We start from the raw sequence: 17,174 nt of genomic DNA, 5'->3' as shown, positions 1-17,174 counted from the left end.
TTGGCTTGGGGTCACAGCCTCACGTGGGCCGCAAGCGCTCTTTGCTGACACCCTGAAACGTCCCGAACACGGCCACATAAGACGAAGAGAGAAAAGCCAGGCAGAGGGCAGGGTCTCTGTAGATACAGACACCACCACACACTACTAGTGATTAGAGGGAAGACGTTTTTTATCAGTCTGCGCATTGTTTCTTAGAAAATTCCTGCCTTTTCTTTACCTTTGAGACGATGAAGGCACTTTTTGTCCTGTTGGTGATGCCCTGATTTTCTGACCCGTGTGGTGCTTACTCCAGGGAGAGAGATGCTTAATGAGTACATACCTCTTGCCTCAGTGTTTGAGCACCAATAACTTTTTATTTAAAATATCAAGATAAGTGGGATAAATGGAAAGTATGGAGCCAGGTACAAGAATTCCTTTTGCCAAGTAGATGTTTAGGCACACACACACACACACACACACAGTCTAATGACCCTCCTGTTGGCTGGTGTCCTGGTTCCAGGAGTTGGAGCGTTCCTGGAGGGAGTACGACAAGATGGGGGCAGATGTCACTCTGGCCAAGTCCAACCTGCTGGAGCAGCTGGAGGCCCTGGGCAGCCCACAGGTAACACATACACACACTCACACACACACCTTCAGGGGGTGATCAAGGTTTTAACAGTATTTATATCTATGTGTGTATGTGTGTCCTCAGACAGAACCTCCTAGCCAGCGGCACATCCAGATCCAGAAGGAGCTGTGGAGGATCCAGGACGTGATGGAGGCTCTGGACAAAAATAAGCCACAGCGGAGCACAGACAGCAGTGAGAGTCCCCAGGAACACCTAAAGGAGCAGTGTGTTGGATTTAGTGGTATCTAGTTGTGAGGTTGCTCACCCCTCCCTTTGCTAGCGTGTAGAGAACCATGGTGGTCTTCAGGTAACGTAACACCGTGAAGGTCTCCCTAGAGTCGCTGTTTGGTTGGTCAGTTCTGGGCTGCTGTAGAAACATGGCAGTTCAAAGTAGCGGACCTCGTGTAAATGGCTCATTCTAAGTTAACGAAAACGCAACAATTAGTTTCAGTTGATTATGCACGAATGAAAACATTGTTATGAATATTACCTTCCATTTCTGGCAATAAATCCCCCCAAATCCTACACACTGTTCCTTTAAGTCACATCCTCAGATTCATTTCATATTTATCTGATGATTTGCATTAAATAAGCACGTGACTACAAATGCTTTCTCAGGTGTTTTTATCGTAGAAAATATTCAAGTTCTTTTCTCCATATCCCCATATTCAGCAGGTTTACCTGGTTCCAAACCGCTCTCCAGTCTACAGAAGAATGAGGTGAGGCAGCGCCCAGCACTCACAGCACAGCACACGCTCAGCTTTCATGTGTTTACTCATTCTGTCATCTTGGTAGGGTTAGCAACCAACAGCATAAAGCCGGCTATCTGAGGCTAACAGTCTGTTTGCTCAAGGGTTAGCAAGAAGCACATGGCCAGTAGTCAGTTAAATACTAGTTGTGTGTTATTTAACACGGTTTACAAGATTAGATGAGATTTAACTTACGGGTCAACATGCAGTTCAGCCTCTAACCTGTTTCGATTGATTTCCATCTGACCAGGCAGCCGCTGGTTCACTTTAATTCAGTAAGATATGACGTAGCTAATCTATCAAAGTGACCTTTTTGCCAAATACAGGCAGTTGGTAATGCAGCAAATTTCATTTTTATTCTAATAAACAAACAAATTGATGATTACCTTTGTATGGTGCCCATCGTTGCCCATTACCTATTGAGCTCAGGTAATAGCTCTGTGCTGTGCTTTGCAGAAGCCAACTCTGCAGACATGTTCAGGCTGAACACAAAGCCAATTCTTGTCTTGGCCGCTGGTCTTTCTGTTTGTGTTTGGTACCGACATGCAGACATTACTCTCTGCAGCTCTACGAAGCATCTTTCAGATCATTGTTTTGGTTTTACAGCTCACAACTTTACTGTTTTAGTTGCAGCAGCAGCAGCTGTTCTGATCCCAACTCATCAGCATAAGTACAGTCCAGTAAGAGCCTATGATGTCCTTAGATGAGACCAGCTGTGTTAACTGTCAACAGGCAGTGACGCTGCTGCCACTCAGTTCTCTCAAGGAGGGCGACAGCGTGCCCCCCCGCCCGCCCCTCCCCCAGTACTACGACTCATCAGAGCACCCCCCTCACGTGCCCCCCCACCACTCGCACCCCGGCGGCCGCCTGCCCCCCCACATGCACCGCCCCGAGGACCGCAAGGCCGGCGCCAGGAACGGAGTGCACAGCGTAAGAGCCACTGAGAACCTCCATCACCTCCCATGTCTGCTCCCTCCGTCCACATCTTTGCTTCACTGTGACCGAAGATGCTGGACAACCATTTTTACATCCATGTGTATCATCTTCACCCGTCCAATCCACCCTAAAGGCTGACCTGATGTACACTGAGGAGACTCATTCTGGATACATGCAATTCATTTCAGTGTTGTTTTGCTTTTTACCCCTTCAATCCATGCTCCATTCAGCCGTCACTGTCATGATCAGACCCATTCTGGTCCCTACATGGATTTATTTGTGGAATTCCATTCTTATGAGGCTGATGTTTTATTGTGTTGGTGTACTCTGGTGTTTTGAGTGTGTCTTGCCTTCTACTTTGAGCGTGCTCATTGAAAAATATTCCTGTACTATTGCAATGGCACTTATTGGTGCTATAAAGAACCATCCATCCATTATCTGTAACCACCTATGCTATTTAGGTTCACAGAGTATAACGACGCAATGTAATAAATGCTGAAATACAACTTTTCCATGTAGAACTGTAGAACCATGTAGAACTAACTGTCAAAATAATATAAACTTTTCAGGAAGTCTTTCCTATAAAATGACAATAGTTATAAAATGTTAAAGATTTTTCTTGTTAAGTTACAGTTCTAGTTCTAGTTAAGTTAAGTTTGGTAAAAAGACTATCTCATAAAGACATTTCTCTTGAAATGGCAAGATGTCTTTCTCTTACAGCGGTGCTAATCCCTCATAAACTCTCGTTGTTTTCTCTTGGCTGAGAAGATTCTTCAGCCTCAACAGCTCATGAAGCACTTTCTCTGATTCTGAAAAGTTGACATTTGGTCGATACAAGGTTTTCACCCATCAACAGCAATAAGAAATAAGAATAATGCGCCCGCAGGATTATAGCCACACTGACTAAAGCAGTGATGATCGGCCCCTCGCACCTTCCCGCCTGTCAGGTTCACCGGCGGGCAGACTGGACCATGTTGGACCCTGGACAACTTCCTGTTTCATGGGGAATTGCACAAAATGGCTGCCATTCCACGATAAGATCGTTCCATGAAAACTCAAGAGTTTGTTAACTTTGCATTGTGAAGGTCTGTGGATTGTCCTGAAGTAGATCTAATGAATTCTGTAAGAGGACTTCTTTAAAGTGCAGCGCCTGTAAAAAGCAAAAAAAGGCCTAAAATTGCACATGAAATGAAATGGCTGACTTCCTGTTGGGTATATTTTACTTCCAAGCGACTTTTTGTACATCTCCACATGTTACATACACATTCCATACAGCCACGGGAAAGTAAATGGTGTGGCTTCAACTCTGACAAATGCTACAGGTGCTATTGAGCCAAGCGTCACAGCTCAAGAGCCAAACAGATGTATTTTCACCACATGTGAGGCATGTGCACAATTTCATGAGTTTTCAAGCATCCCAAGCACCCAAAGATACACTCAAAGACTACAAATAAAAAGCTTACTAATAATCTATTCAATTTCAATAAGGCGTCACCGAACGGTAGCTGGCCGATGCTCTAATGACCCACATCAACAGTGTGAACGAGCTTCTAACAGGCTCATATAGATAAAGTATGGCAACCAAAGAACCACTGACAACCCCTGCTTTTAGTCCACAAGTGTGTGTGTGTGTGTGTGTGTGTGTGTGTGTGTGTGTGTGTGTGTGTGTGTGTGTGTGTGTGTGTGTGTGTGTGTGTGTGTGTGTGTGTGTGTGTGTGTGTGTGTGTGTGTGTGTGCGCGCCCGACTGCTCAGTGTGTATTCTGACCCTGAGCAATCTCTCCCTCACAGCAAGCTCCAGACTACCGGCTGTATAAGAGCGAGCCGGAGCTGACCACGGTGAAGGAGGAAGTAGACGAGGTCAACAGTGAGGACAAGACAGACAGCTCTGCTGAGAGTAAGGACACTCCAGCCTCTAAAGGTAGCTCTAGACTCTAGATGTTTATGCTGCTGATAGTCAGTACAACGGCCCGACCTCGAGTGGAATATGTTGTTATGCTCCACAACATCCGTATTGGTTTGTTTATCTAATCATCTATTTTATTCCACCAACACAAATAGTTCCGCAACTGGAATGTTCTCCACTTACCTTTTAAGGAGCTTTCAGGCTCATTATGAATCACAATTCACCACATGGTCCCTGTCTGTCTATGTAAAGATGTCCCAGAAGGTTTCTGTATGCCAGTGGCTCTCATGCTGTGGGGTATGGAACGTGTCCCTGCCTCTTTGCACCTCCTGGGTAACATCTGTGACAGCTTTCTTATTCTCAGGACACAAAGCTGTCTGTCGCTGCTGTTACTTAGGTACCCAGGCTCCTTCCCATCGCCACAGATCAGCTCACGGTTAATGTTACCGGGTATTCTAATGCCTGTAAAGCTGAGCAGGGGTGTAACGTGAAGGCAGTGGAATGCATTGGGTCGCGTAGCCAGGAGAGAGTTCTATCCTTAATAACTCGTTGACTGTGTTTCATATATGTACGCCCAGTGGTGCCTGTGTGTGCTTCATAACCAGTAACTAGTGTGCACTGAGGCCCTTTAGCTACCGTACGCCACTGAAGGAGAGTGATACATGTAGTTAAAAGTCCTAGTTGTTGTACTGTTGGTATAGTTACAGCACTTATGGAATGCCGCTTCAAGTGTAAGTATTTGGTCAGAACTAACTGTTTAGAGTAACATGACGTTCACTGTTCAAACACTGGAGCTAAAGCTCAGGGCCAACATCTTCTCTGGTCTCCAGCCCAGTGATGAGATGGACATCACTGTGGTATCAGAAACTAAAATCTATGCATGGTTAAAAAGCCCAGGAGACTTCAAACAGCATCTTTAAAGATCAAACGTGACTCACACAGAGGAAGTCTCCTTCTCCTTGCTGGCTCTTTTCTGATGAAAAAGCTTGATTTACAGAGAAAATCAACAACAAACACAGTTTTACACTTTTTTTGCTTGAAATCAATAAATGATTGTTGATTGCTGCTCCCTCGGGTAACTTGGACCCAGACAAGCATTGGAAAAACAGACTTATTACGTGTTTTGCTCGTCCATGTTTCCTGAACCTCTGGAGGTTTCTTAACACAAGTCCATCATCCAAAGTCAAAACGGCAACAGTTATGGGAACAAGACCCAGGCTGAACAATACTGGAATTTAAAAGTACTGCAGTCACAGCTGTTGCATGGTGGGATTCTGAACATCTCAAACGTCTCATTGACTGATTATTAAACATTGAAGACATGCCATTTTAATTCTGTTAGAGAGCAGACACTAGATGGATTTCTCTAAGCTTATCAGTGGAAACACGTTTCACATTATTATTTTATTATTTTTATTTTATAGATGTATGTGTTGTGTATATGTATGCATATTATAATAACACGTTTGGTATCTTTTGTGAAAATGAACATGAGCCATTAGCCCGACCGCAGTGTGTGTTTGCTAATGTGGAAGTGTTCCCTGCCATCTCTCCAACAGTGCCCCTCTACCCAGTGGGCATCATTCCTCCCAGGACCAAATCTCCCATGAGTCCCCCAGAGTCCTCCACCATTCTGTCCTACGTCACCCTGAGGAAGACCAAGAAGCCTGAATCCAGATCTGTAGGTTTTGTCCTCAGCATCAACAGAGAAAATCTTTAGATACAAGTTTTATATCGTTGTAGAGAATGTTTGTGTGGGAGAACATTCCTTTGAGTCACAGCTCTTTAGATTTGTAATGTGCACTACCAAGAAGGAAATACACATCTGCATTTATAATGACATGTGGCTCTATCGGAGTCCGACAGTGTGCTTACAGAAGAGCTTCCCTTTAGCTTCATTCCTTTCTTCACATCGCAGTGCATCTCTCTGTTCTGGGTTGTTCTAGCAGTGAAACATATTGTCTTCTTTATCTTGTTTTTTTCAGTGCAACATACAAAAACTTGTCTCTGTATTCCTCAATATATCACTCCAATCCCAGTGGTTGAGGTTGAGGTTTTTTCTCCAGTTGATCTGGTGGTGCTGCAGCTGTTGGAATCTTAAATATCTCCAGTAATGAACACATTAACTAACAACATGCCGTATTCAACCATAGACACAGATGAAACCATAAGGCTGAAAACAATAAATACAAAAGGGAAGAGAAGACATGATCATTTATTGACAGCAGCCGAATACTAATCAAAGAATCTGCAATTAAAATGAATTAGTGAATGCAGTATTTCTGTTCAAAAGATAAACTCAAAGTAACAGAGCGGTGATTATGTTAATTATCACTGTACTGATGCATCTGTGGAAAACCTACTTTATGCTGAATTCTACCACCTCAAACATCTTTAACCAGCATTTATTAAGACCCTTACCGTTCACCACACCTGCAACTTTGCATTCTCTGCATAGACTTTATAGTAATGTGCTGTCGTGTAAAATGTGCTGGAGTCCATCTTAAATACAGATGAAGTACTATCAGATGTAGCCATGCCTCGGGCCTACGCTCAACCACAATACACTGCACGGCCATACCACTGAGAGGAGGCCGACGACTACGAACCAGACAAACAAAGACCACACACGTTGCCATGCTTATGCAGTCAGGAGTCATTCTCTGCGCAGAAAAAGAAAGTAACACTGAGTCTTGTCCTGTACAGGACCGACCCAGAAGTGCAGTGGATCAGACAGGGTTTGGGGAGAGAGAGATGGGTAGAGCGAGGATGAGTGTGGAGGAGCAGTTGGAGAGGATGAGGAGAAACCAGCAGGCCTCCTCGCTCCGAGAGAAGAAGAGAGAAACCCCATCCCGCTCACCATCCTTCAGCAAAGACAACCCTTTGATTATCCAGCAGGTGATGTCACACACACACACACACACACACACACACACACACACACACACACACACACACACACACACACACATATATACACGTAACCTTAACTAGACTGTTTCAGCTCTGGTGCTTACCTTATCCTTTCTGTCAAATATTTCTGTGTGTGTGTGTGTGTGTGTGTGTGTGTGTGTGTGTGTGTGTGTGTGTGTGTGTGTGTGTGTGCAGAGCCGGGTCCAGGCAGAGGGGGCCTGTGCAGACCCTGTGGAGCTGGAGGCAGCTCTGCAGCAGCTGAAGGTGGCTCACATGGAGCAGAGCAGGACGGCTGCTGAGGCTGGAGGGACTCACACAGAACGTGCACCTCAGGTTCATAGGATCTTTGTTTTCACTAGCTGTAAACTTCACGCTGTCCTGGCAACCAGTACCAAAAACAAATGCAAATGTAGCGGTGCACAGAATGACGTCACACAGGCTCAATCTGGTGCTACACATTTCATGAAAATGTTCTGCAAGATACTAAAACATGCGTTTAGGTATACAGTCGCTCCACAGCGCTTTCTGCTTCCATCCTGTACACAGAGATTCTCATCCTGTGGCTCTAGTCACAGACACGGCTCATGTTGCAACACTGACACCTACTGGCGATCCACTGGATCTACTGCCTACAAACGTAGCTGCTGATAAATAACGCTGTACCCTAGATTTGAACTACAATGAACACATCCTGCTCATAAACACATCGGAAACATAATAAACTCACTTAACTTACACTACACCCTAGAACTGATTGTACTAACTGAACTACATGACTTATTGTGCCACGAAAAATACTAAACCAAACAAAAGAGCATTTTAACTTGTATTAAGTGCAAACTTTGGCTTTTTCATCATTGTTACAATAGGGATTAGATAAAGGGTTGGTTTTATAATGACGAATAAGGTGCACATTTCTCATAATGACTGTCCAAACAGATCATGACAAGATTTTGTTTCAATCTCCAGGAGGTGCAGAGAGTGGAGGAGGTGAAACATGAGTGTGAGGAGGTGCAGCGGGACAGGGACGTGACCCTGCCGAGTGTGAAGGAGCCACAGGCTGAGGCCACCAGCAGAGACAATGAGGTACTGAAGACAAGGCCTGCACAGCCAGGCTGCACCTATGGGCAGTCACTTCCTGTTACAGCTTCTATTCATTTTTACTTTTGCTTTCCCTTGAAAGTTAAAAATGAAATTCATTGACAAGCTGTTAAAGGATAAGTCTGGTGTTATTCTTTATCTTTATTTATTATCAATAAATCCATTGAAAAGACCAAAGTCTGCTGGAGTGAACAAAGCTCTTTCAGTGATTGCACTGCAAAAAATATCTTTTATGATAAGCGTAGTGTAATGTTAAAGTAAGTGGTTTGGGATTCAACATGTTAATGACTTCTAGGGGTTACTACTGCTGCTATGGGAATCAAGTGGAATGTGTTCAATGTCATTGTTCTGGCAGTAAAGTAGGTTTGTCTGTCTCTAGAACCTAACGACAAAATAAGTGAGAAGAATATGATTTAAGGGCAGCATCCAACAGATAATATGACAGCTCATAAACATTCCAAACAGATACTAGGCATATTAATCATTTGAAATGAATACATATAGGAGATACGTGCACATGGGCTGTGTCCCCAGTGCAGTCTGCTGGAGGCTGCAGGGGCACCCAGCTTCACCATACACAGCTCTCTTTGCTAGAAGTCAGCCAGGTCTGCCACACAGCCGATTATCTGCTATTGTGGATGTATCTTCTCTAAATGTAATCTGGGACATGTGGAAACAGCCAGGTTGGCTTTAAGGGCTTTATCTCCAGGATTGATAGCTGCGTCTGGGCTACTCTCCAGTGGGATGCAACCCTGGATCTTCATTCAATTCAACTCAAACACTGTATTTGTAAATTCCTGTGGCAGGCATTCTAGAAACAAACATACTGGTGGCAGCCCAGTAGGTGTAGAGGTTAGTCCCAGGGGAATAGGAGGAGGGGCCCGGGAGCAGACTGGAGTTCAGTAGGTGAAAAGACTCAAGTTTCCTTGTTGCAGGGCGGCACACACGCCTGCCAGAGGGCTGGTGTAGGACATGGGGGGTGTCTTGTAGGATGTAGAGGGCTTTTTCGGAGAGGGTGGCCTATGGTTTTGGAGCAGGCGGTCACTATACTCTAGAGCAGGGGTGTCAAACATACGGCCCGCGGGCCGGATCCGGCCCGCCACGTCATTTTATGTGGCCCGCGAATCCGCCAGCAAAAAAAAAAAATGTAAAAGTCGGACAATTTACAAATATCCGTTGTATCGCGCACGGCGGAGCTCCTCCCCGATCCGCACGCGCCGCGCACACCTCCACCAGCGTATGTGGCAGCAGCAGCAGCAGCAGCCCCCCTCCCCGCCGACGAAGAAGTAGCAGCAGCACCCCCCCCCGACAACCGGCCCTTTGGGGGCAACCATGATGCTGATGTGGCCCCAGAGCGACAATGAGTTTGACACCCCTGCTCTAGAGGCCCTTCTTGGTTGTGATGGTGATAGCGTTGAACCGACAGATGAATGACAAAGTCATTGTGCTTTCCCTAAGGCAGTTGCACAATGTAGTGAGGATATTCCTGCATATCCCAAAGAAGTTTAGCTTCCTCAGGAAATACCGATGCTGTTGGTGCTTCTTGATGATCACCTCTGTGTTAGCTTCATGTCATTATCAATGACAGTGCCCAGATATTTGTACTAGTCTACAGCTTCCACTGGCTCCCCATGAGTTAGGGCTGCAATCCTCACCACGCCATGCTCGGTGAAGTCCACAAACATCTCCTTGGTCTTGGTGACATTCAGCTGTCACACCATTCCACAAACTCACCATGGACAGGCCAGTGATGGTGGGCAGAGCCCGAGAGCAAGGAAATGAGAACAATCTCTATTCAGGATGAAAATCAGGGGTGAGAGGACACAGCCCTGGGGGGAGCCAGTGGGTGTGTGCCTTCTGTTGACCAGCACCCTTCATGTTCTTAGGGTCAGGAAGTAAGCAGGATTCTATAATTACAGCGGCCCAAACACTGAACGGGTTTGTGGGCACACCAACAGAAAAAGACTTCTCTGATCTAAATATGTTAACGATGCTTGGAGAGCAAAAGTTAGATAACAGTGATTCTCAAACCATGTCAGTGGGCATTAGTATAAATGATCTGTCCAGAGCTTCTTCATGATAATCAGGTTAAATGTTACAATGAATGCTTCACACTACAATCTAAAGTTACAGAAGAGCTTAAAATGAAAACAGTGTCAAATTAAAGTGTTCAAGTAAAAGCAAATGACACTACTGTTCTGTTAACTTTCATGTAAGTCCAAATACAATCAGGACACTGCAGGGAGTTGAACCCCATCCCAGTAAACTGACAATCTGTTATCTTACTAACACTGAAGCGCATTCACACACATTCATTTTCGTAATGATCTTAACAGGCTTACATTTATGATTGTACACTCAAAACATTTGAGGCTTGAGACTTGCCAACATGATCTTGTTACGCTGCTGGTCGACGCAGGAAATATCATCTAACTCGTGCACGCAGTGTATGATGGTCACAGAAATGCACGGCCGCATCAACTACAGTCCTGCCAGAACCCTCGACGTGCGGGAAGTTGCGAGGGCCCGATCAATGCTGCTTGCAGCTTTAATTTATTTTTGTGTTTCAAGTTAAAAAAAATAGCATGTCATGACAGCATGTCAAATAGCATGTCATGACAGCATCTGTTATTTCTTGCTGAAATAAAAGATACACATCAGTAGACAATTCTTACTGTTTCAAAGGGGAGTTCAGTTTGCTTTGAGTAATTCCTGGTACCAATCCTACTCTCTGTATGTGATTCCCAGCACATTGCAGCCATGCAAAGCATGCCAAACTCTCCACTTTCTAATTCAAACGTGTTTGTGTGTTTCAGCTGTGTGAAAGCCAGAGGGTGGTGATTCTGGACCTGGGCACAGAGCCTCAGCATGTGGCGATTGTAAACCTTCAGCTTTTTGAGGATGAAGAAAGCAGAGAGCAAGATCTGACCAGCTCGCCGACAAACACCACCACTGAAAACAGGTGTGTGTGCGTGTGTGTGTGTGTGCGTGTGTGTGTGTGTGTGTGTGTGTGTGTGTGTGTGTATGCGTGCGTGCGTGCGTGCATGTGCGTGTGCGTGTGTGTGTGTGTGCTCTAAGATCCCTTCAAATCTCATGAAGCTATTACGTCCCAAAAGTCTCACGACCCTCATCCATTATTGAGGTCACCATAGGTATAGATGGGTAGGGCTGTACCAGTTTGTTTGTTCTTGCAGCACCGTCATGGTCCTCTGAACGCAGCCGCATGCGGAACACATAGTATGATGTTAGCAAGTTGATTGATTGGCGTCAGTGTAGACATCAAGTGTCATCCACCCCTATGGGGGAAAGTATCGCGCTGTCACATAAGGACTGTTGTGAAACAAACAAACAGATCCAGAGTGAATATTCACTGTCAGTGGGGTAAAAGGCTGGTAGCAGTTACCACTGATGGATAGATATCTTGAGTGGGAGGCACTCAGTACAGTCATACTGTACAGCAGCATCACACTGTGTTCTCCAACTAAATCTCAGCCAAGCCTGGATCAAACAGTTGGCTATTAACAGGTTGGTTATTTACAGACATGATACCTGGTGATTCAATCAAATATGTAGAGATATCCAGATATCCAGATGAGCAATATCAAGCCACTGTGTTGGGTCATTGATCCATGTGAATGAGGGAAGACAAAAAGCTGACCGATCAACCTTCATTTATATAGGTACCCAAATGCACAGGTTAATGCTAATATATCCTAATATTAGACATGTCTATAAAACAAACATGTCAAAATTCTAATCCAAACATATTGACATCTATGCTATCTTATGTTTTCTATAACCCAAAGTGACTGTGCACATCCCTGCAGAGTGTGACCTATTCTGCTTCTGCTGATTGTAGCTTCCAGACTCCTGAGCCCGAAACGCCGAGTCCAGAGCCAAGGGACGAGGAACCAGACGTGACGCAACAAACCACCAGAGAGGAGAAGCTGGAGAAGAGATTGGATTCTTCCAACCAGCTGACAGCAGACGAAAAGAAACCCAACAACAACAACATGTTGGCTTGTAAGTGAAACCTACCTCCATCACATGTGACCTTCCAAGTTTTATTTAGTGTGATGTCTACCTGAGCAGACACCTGTGTAAATGGACTGTACTTGTAAAGCGTCTCTAGTCATCCGACCACTCAAAGCTCTTTAACACTACATGTCATCATTCAGCCATTCACACCCATTCATACACTGATGACAGGGCTACCATGCAAGGTGCCACCTGCCCACCAGGACTATGTTATTTTTCACAAGCATTGATACACAGATGGCACAGCCTTTGGGAGCAGTTTGGGGTTAAGTGTCTTGCCCAAAGACACATGGACACGGACTAGAGGAGTCGCCGATCTTCTGATTGAGGGACGAACCACTCCACAGCCGCCCAGTGTGTGTTGTTATATGAGCTTCTTTTTGCTTGCTTTGTTGACATAGCCGGGATGCAGTGCATGCTTTTAGTTCCTGGTTCCCTCTCAGGTAAACACTGTTAGTGCTGTTAGCACCATTAGCTAGCTACGGGCCGCCATGTTGAGCGCCATTGAGAGGCAATTGAAATCTCGAATTCTGCACCTTTAAAGACGCTCTGACATTATAGCATATGGTCTAACAAAATACATTACAGGGCCGCAAAGATTTAGGTGATAGTGATCATATGTTCCACAATATTTCTGGGATAGTGACATGAAGAAGAGTTATCATCCTGTGGGGTTTTCTGTTTAATTTGTCTGTTCAGGCATTTGTCTGTTTAATTTGTCAAATACAGTATAATTAATAGAAAATATATTTTCTACAAAAATAATATATTTAAATAACCATAACCCTAACCATGTGTGCCATAAAAAACAATCATTTTGATCAAAACACCTACGCAACACTACCAAACTGTTTTCCATTGGACATTACAGTTGTTTATTGGTGTGCCCACATATTACAAAAAGTATTTCTTTATAATTTGTAAGAAATATGCTCAAGTCATATTCTAGTTCATTGTTTTAGAATAGCGGGCCTCAGGTTGGCCACCCAAGATGTGTACCATAATGTAGGGAGTTCTTTATTTACAGTGAAAACATTGGTCAGTTAAATTAATATATTGTTAAATTCTTTGAAAATTGTATAGAGTTTGGCCGGTGGCCGGTCTAAATCTAGATTGGTGTGCTTCTGCTTAAAACATCAGTATTTCTAAATCCTGCACCTGATAGTCTTTGATAATATTGATACTAATATATTTAGACTCCTTAGATCTGGCTGAAAATAAATCATTTTCAACTTCTTGACTGAGTGAGTTAAGGCCCAAACTGACTACAAGATGAGTCTGCAGCAATAAACCACAGACAGACTGAGAGCCACTAGGCCAGACATGTCTAGGCCCTAACCTGACACCTCATTCTATGTGGCCCGCCAATCCGCCAGCAACATTCTTTTATAATTATTTTAAAAATAATAATTAAAAGTTTGACTTGAAAATAAAAATATCCCCTTGAGTGAAATGATGAGATGGAAAGTTGAAATGATGAAATAGCATGTTGTCTGTGTGCCGACATTAAAACTGTCACAACAGGTGGACCGGAGAGGCAACAGCCCATAAAGAGGTTTTCCAACAAGTGATTGAGTTGAAAAAGATCGTCAAATAATCCCAAAATGTCCACGAAGAGAAAAATTGATGCAGAGGGAAGAAAATGTAATGAAAGTGAATACATGTTTGTGCTTCAAGGAGAGAAAGCGGTCTGTCTTCTGTGTTATGAGGCGTGTCGGTGATGAAGGAATACAATTCACGTCGGCATTTTGACACCAAACACGGAGTAAATTTAGCCTCCAAGAAAAACATCAAATTGTCCAAGAATTAAAATGCAGACTGCAATCGCAGCAGAATACATTTACAAAAGCTACAGCCCAGTGCATGCTAAAGGTGTGTGAGCAGGTGAGCTCCGACCAGATACAGACTTTTACAAATGTCAGTTTGTGAAGAAACACCATCGCAGGCCGAGTTCAGGAACTATCAGGCAATCTGACAACACAGCTAGCTAAGAGACGAGCAGGTACTGGTCTTCTTCATGAGCTGTTGATGAACGCACAGACAGCACGGAGACGTCATCTCTCAGTGTTCATCACAGGCTGAAGCAGACCTGACCGTCAGTGAGGAGCTCTTGGATGTAGCTTCCATGCACAGGACGACGGCGGGGCGGAACATTAGTGACAAAAATAGCTTTGAACAAAGTTAATGTAATAACTTGTGTTTGATATTTGTCTTTGCTATTTTCTTTAAAAGTTTGATCTTTGATAGAGTAATGTGGGTTTCTTAAACCTAAATTAAAAGGATTTAAGTTATAACAACAGAAATGTGCTTAAGTATAATTTACATTTATATAACTGCATGTACAATATTTTTACACTTGAATAAACAATAATCAAATGCAGAGACAGTTATTTACCAATATGTTAGGAGTAGTTACATTTACACAGTCTTACAGTTACAACCGGCCCTTTGAGGGCGACCGTGATGCTGATGTGGCCCAGACTGAAGAGGAGTTTGAGACCCCTGCACGACACTGTGGAATCACAAGCATCTATAAAATCATAAACCTTTCTCTTACTTTTGGCACTGCTGAAGTCACATGAGAAAGCTTTGAGGCGTTTATTCACACACATGGTACAACAATGACTTCACCACATGACTCCCATAGACTACCTTCACTCCACCTGATCCCAAATGAGTCCTACTTAAGGCTCTACAGTTGTGGAGTGTGGCCCTGCTCGTCGCAGTTTGTGTTGTGTGCAGATTGAAATCCAAAATAAAAAGCTCTACTGTGTCTGAAAACAAGTCTACAAAGTTCCTCAGCCAAACAGACAGCATCCTCCAGTGGGTCAACAATGGAACTGCAACTCAGACAGACATTCAGTGTTTATATTGTATGAAACACTGAGTTCCTTTATAACCTCATACCTCGGCTTTGAAACCAGCATCAAAATGTATCTACTTTCCAAGTGTATGGATTGTGATCTTTATGTATTTTTATTCTCTGCTTCTATCACTGTTTTGATTTTGCACCAATAAAAAAGAGAAAAGAAAAATGATCGCTTTCTTTTCCTCCCTGCAGCACAGACATTCACCCTGGTGAGCAGTGACACGTGAGCGACGCTGGCCTCGACATCCACACTGGTGTCCTGTAAAGCCCAAATGTAGCCCGCCTGCACAGAGCATGCTCCACGGCTTCCTGCCTTTACAACAGGACTACTTTGATACTACTGTTACATGCCCACAAGGAGACTGAGACTGAGAGGACGACAGCCCAGCTAACTGACTCCACACTGATGGCCACTTCCAGACAGAGAGAAAGGCAAATGAACTGTATCTTTAGCACATGTTAGATCTGTCCATACTGACATGTCCCTGACCAAAACACCAATTCTATGGAGTCAGATTGTCCTCGAAACATGTCTGCATAAAGATAAGATTGTGAAATGGTGAAGGCATACAAATTTTACAAATGAACTCTGTTTTCAATTAAATATTCATGAGCAACTCAAGAAATGTTCGTTATAGTCTTGATACTTTTTCTGGATTCCAAATCAGTCTCCAGCTGTGCATTGACAGGCAGCCGCACCAGGTCCAGCATTGAAACGGAACCAAGGAAGATTTGACAAACTCAAGTGGCAACTGATTTCTTAAAACTACTTGACCTGTAAGATAGTCATCCCCGTCAGCAAAATGGGTCGTAGTTTGAGGACCAGGACTGTTTCTTATCAGAAAAGCTAAACTTCTTTTAAAAAGCTATCTAATTTCTCCTGTAGAGGGGCCAATGAGACTGAGAGCTACTGGAAGGGTAGGGAGTGAGACGGAGGGCTACTTTTTAACATCCAAGGTTAAGGGTTTGAAAATGAATTTGTATCACAGTTGTCACATTTTTCCAGCAAGGCCTTTTTTCCCAGCTAAAAACGCCATCCGCTCTTCTGAAAATGCCCAGCTGCCCAGCTCAGCTGAGAGCTTCGGTTGCATCTGGTGGAAGTAAAACTGTTAGCACAAGGTAGAGCACTTGCTCTGGATGAAGGGAAGGCTGACAGGCGTGTGGGAGAGAAGACAGACCCACTGGTCTGTGTGTTCATGAGAGAAGCACTAGTATAGTATAGATATATAATGTTGAGTACCAAAGAGCTGAAGTTGGAAGGAGCCCAGTTCACAAAAATCAGAAAAAGACTTTTATGGTATTCGCCCCGCATTCCCTCCACTGTGATTGGATGGTTTGGTCACGTGACAGGGACAAGCACAGCATTTTACCCGAAGGTGAAAAGTGTTCAGCTCTCATTGGGAAGAGAGAAAGAAAGACTAGACGCTCGTCCCGTCACACTGAAACAATTTGTGTATTAAAATCAGCACGTTAGCAGGATAGTGGCTTCAGTCCTCCTTCAGTGTTGCACAGGATGCACTCAGGCACAGCTTTGAGTGTAAGTCATCTGCATTTTAGCAGCACTCAGAGCCCAACACACAATCACTACAGTTATCTTATCTTATGGACTACCGGAAAACATCTGAACACCAGTCGCAACATGATTAATTGTACAGATGGAGATAACACTTTCAAAAGGTCTCTCCTTCCAGTCATTCATGGTTTGTTGTTAAGCGTCAAAGCGCTTTATATGAAGAATGAGAGAAAATAACTTATAATATAGAGAGTCCAGTGTCAGAAAGAACTGTAGGAACATTTACCACTGCAGCCTATTTGATTTACCAGTGAAGTTGTGAACTGCAGGCCACAATATCAACTCCTTAGCATGTTGTTCAAATGTTTTCTTTATTCTTTTTTTCCATTTATCCAGTCAGGCTGAATAATAAGTAACAAAGAGGGTGAACACTTAGTCCTATTTGTTGGTTGTCAGTCCCACGGACCCTGGTTAGTTGTTAGTTTTCTATTTTTCTTTCTTTCCCTTTTTGTGTTGTTGTTGATTGGCTATACTTTTACTGCTA

General features: G+C 43.9%; 1 protein-coding gene across 2 annotated transcripts in view; it reads left to right on the top strand.

Moving 5' to 3' along the window:
- LOC306714049 (pleckstrin homology domain-containing family A member 5-like) overlaps positions 1-15,743 on the top strand; it is a 188,476-nt gene extending 172,733 nt beyond the window's left edge. For both annotated transcript variants that reach the window (XM_079183968.1, XM_079183967.1), the window contains 11 exons: positions 500-601; positions 692-800; positions 1,280-1,326; positions 4,082-4,211; positions 5,756-5,877; positions 6,903-7,094; positions 7,305-7,442; positions 8,079-8,195; positions 11,027-11,172; positions 12,070-12,233; positions 15,310-15,743. In XM_079183968.1, coding sequence (XP_079040094.1) covers positions 500-601; positions 692-800; positions 1,280-1,326; positions 4,082-4,211; positions 5,756-5,877; positions 6,903-7,094; positions 7,305-7,442; positions 8,079-8,195; positions 11,027-11,172; positions 12,070-12,233; positions 15,310-15,344 — 1,302 coding nt within the window. In that variant the 3' untranslated portion in view covers positions 15,345-15,743. The remainder of the gene's footprint in view (positions 1-499; positions 602-691; positions 801-1,279; positions 1,327-4,081; positions 4,212-5,755; positions 5,878-6,902; positions 7,095-7,304; positions 7,443-8,078; positions 8,196-11,026; positions 11,173-12,069; positions 12,234-15,309) is intronic.
- The last annotated feature ends 1,431 nt before the right edge of the window (positions 15,744-17,174 follow it).

This window comes from Pholis gunnellus (genome assembly GCF_910591455.1).
Source record: "Pholis gunnellus genome assembly, chromosome: 22".
Taxonomy (NCBI): domain Eukaryota; kingdom Metazoa; phylum Chordata; class Actinopteri; order Perciformes; family Pholidae; genus Pholis; species Pholis gunnellus.
The sequence above is the reverse complement of the archived record's forward strand: the minus strand, read 5'-3'. Positions and strand labels throughout refer to the sequence as shown.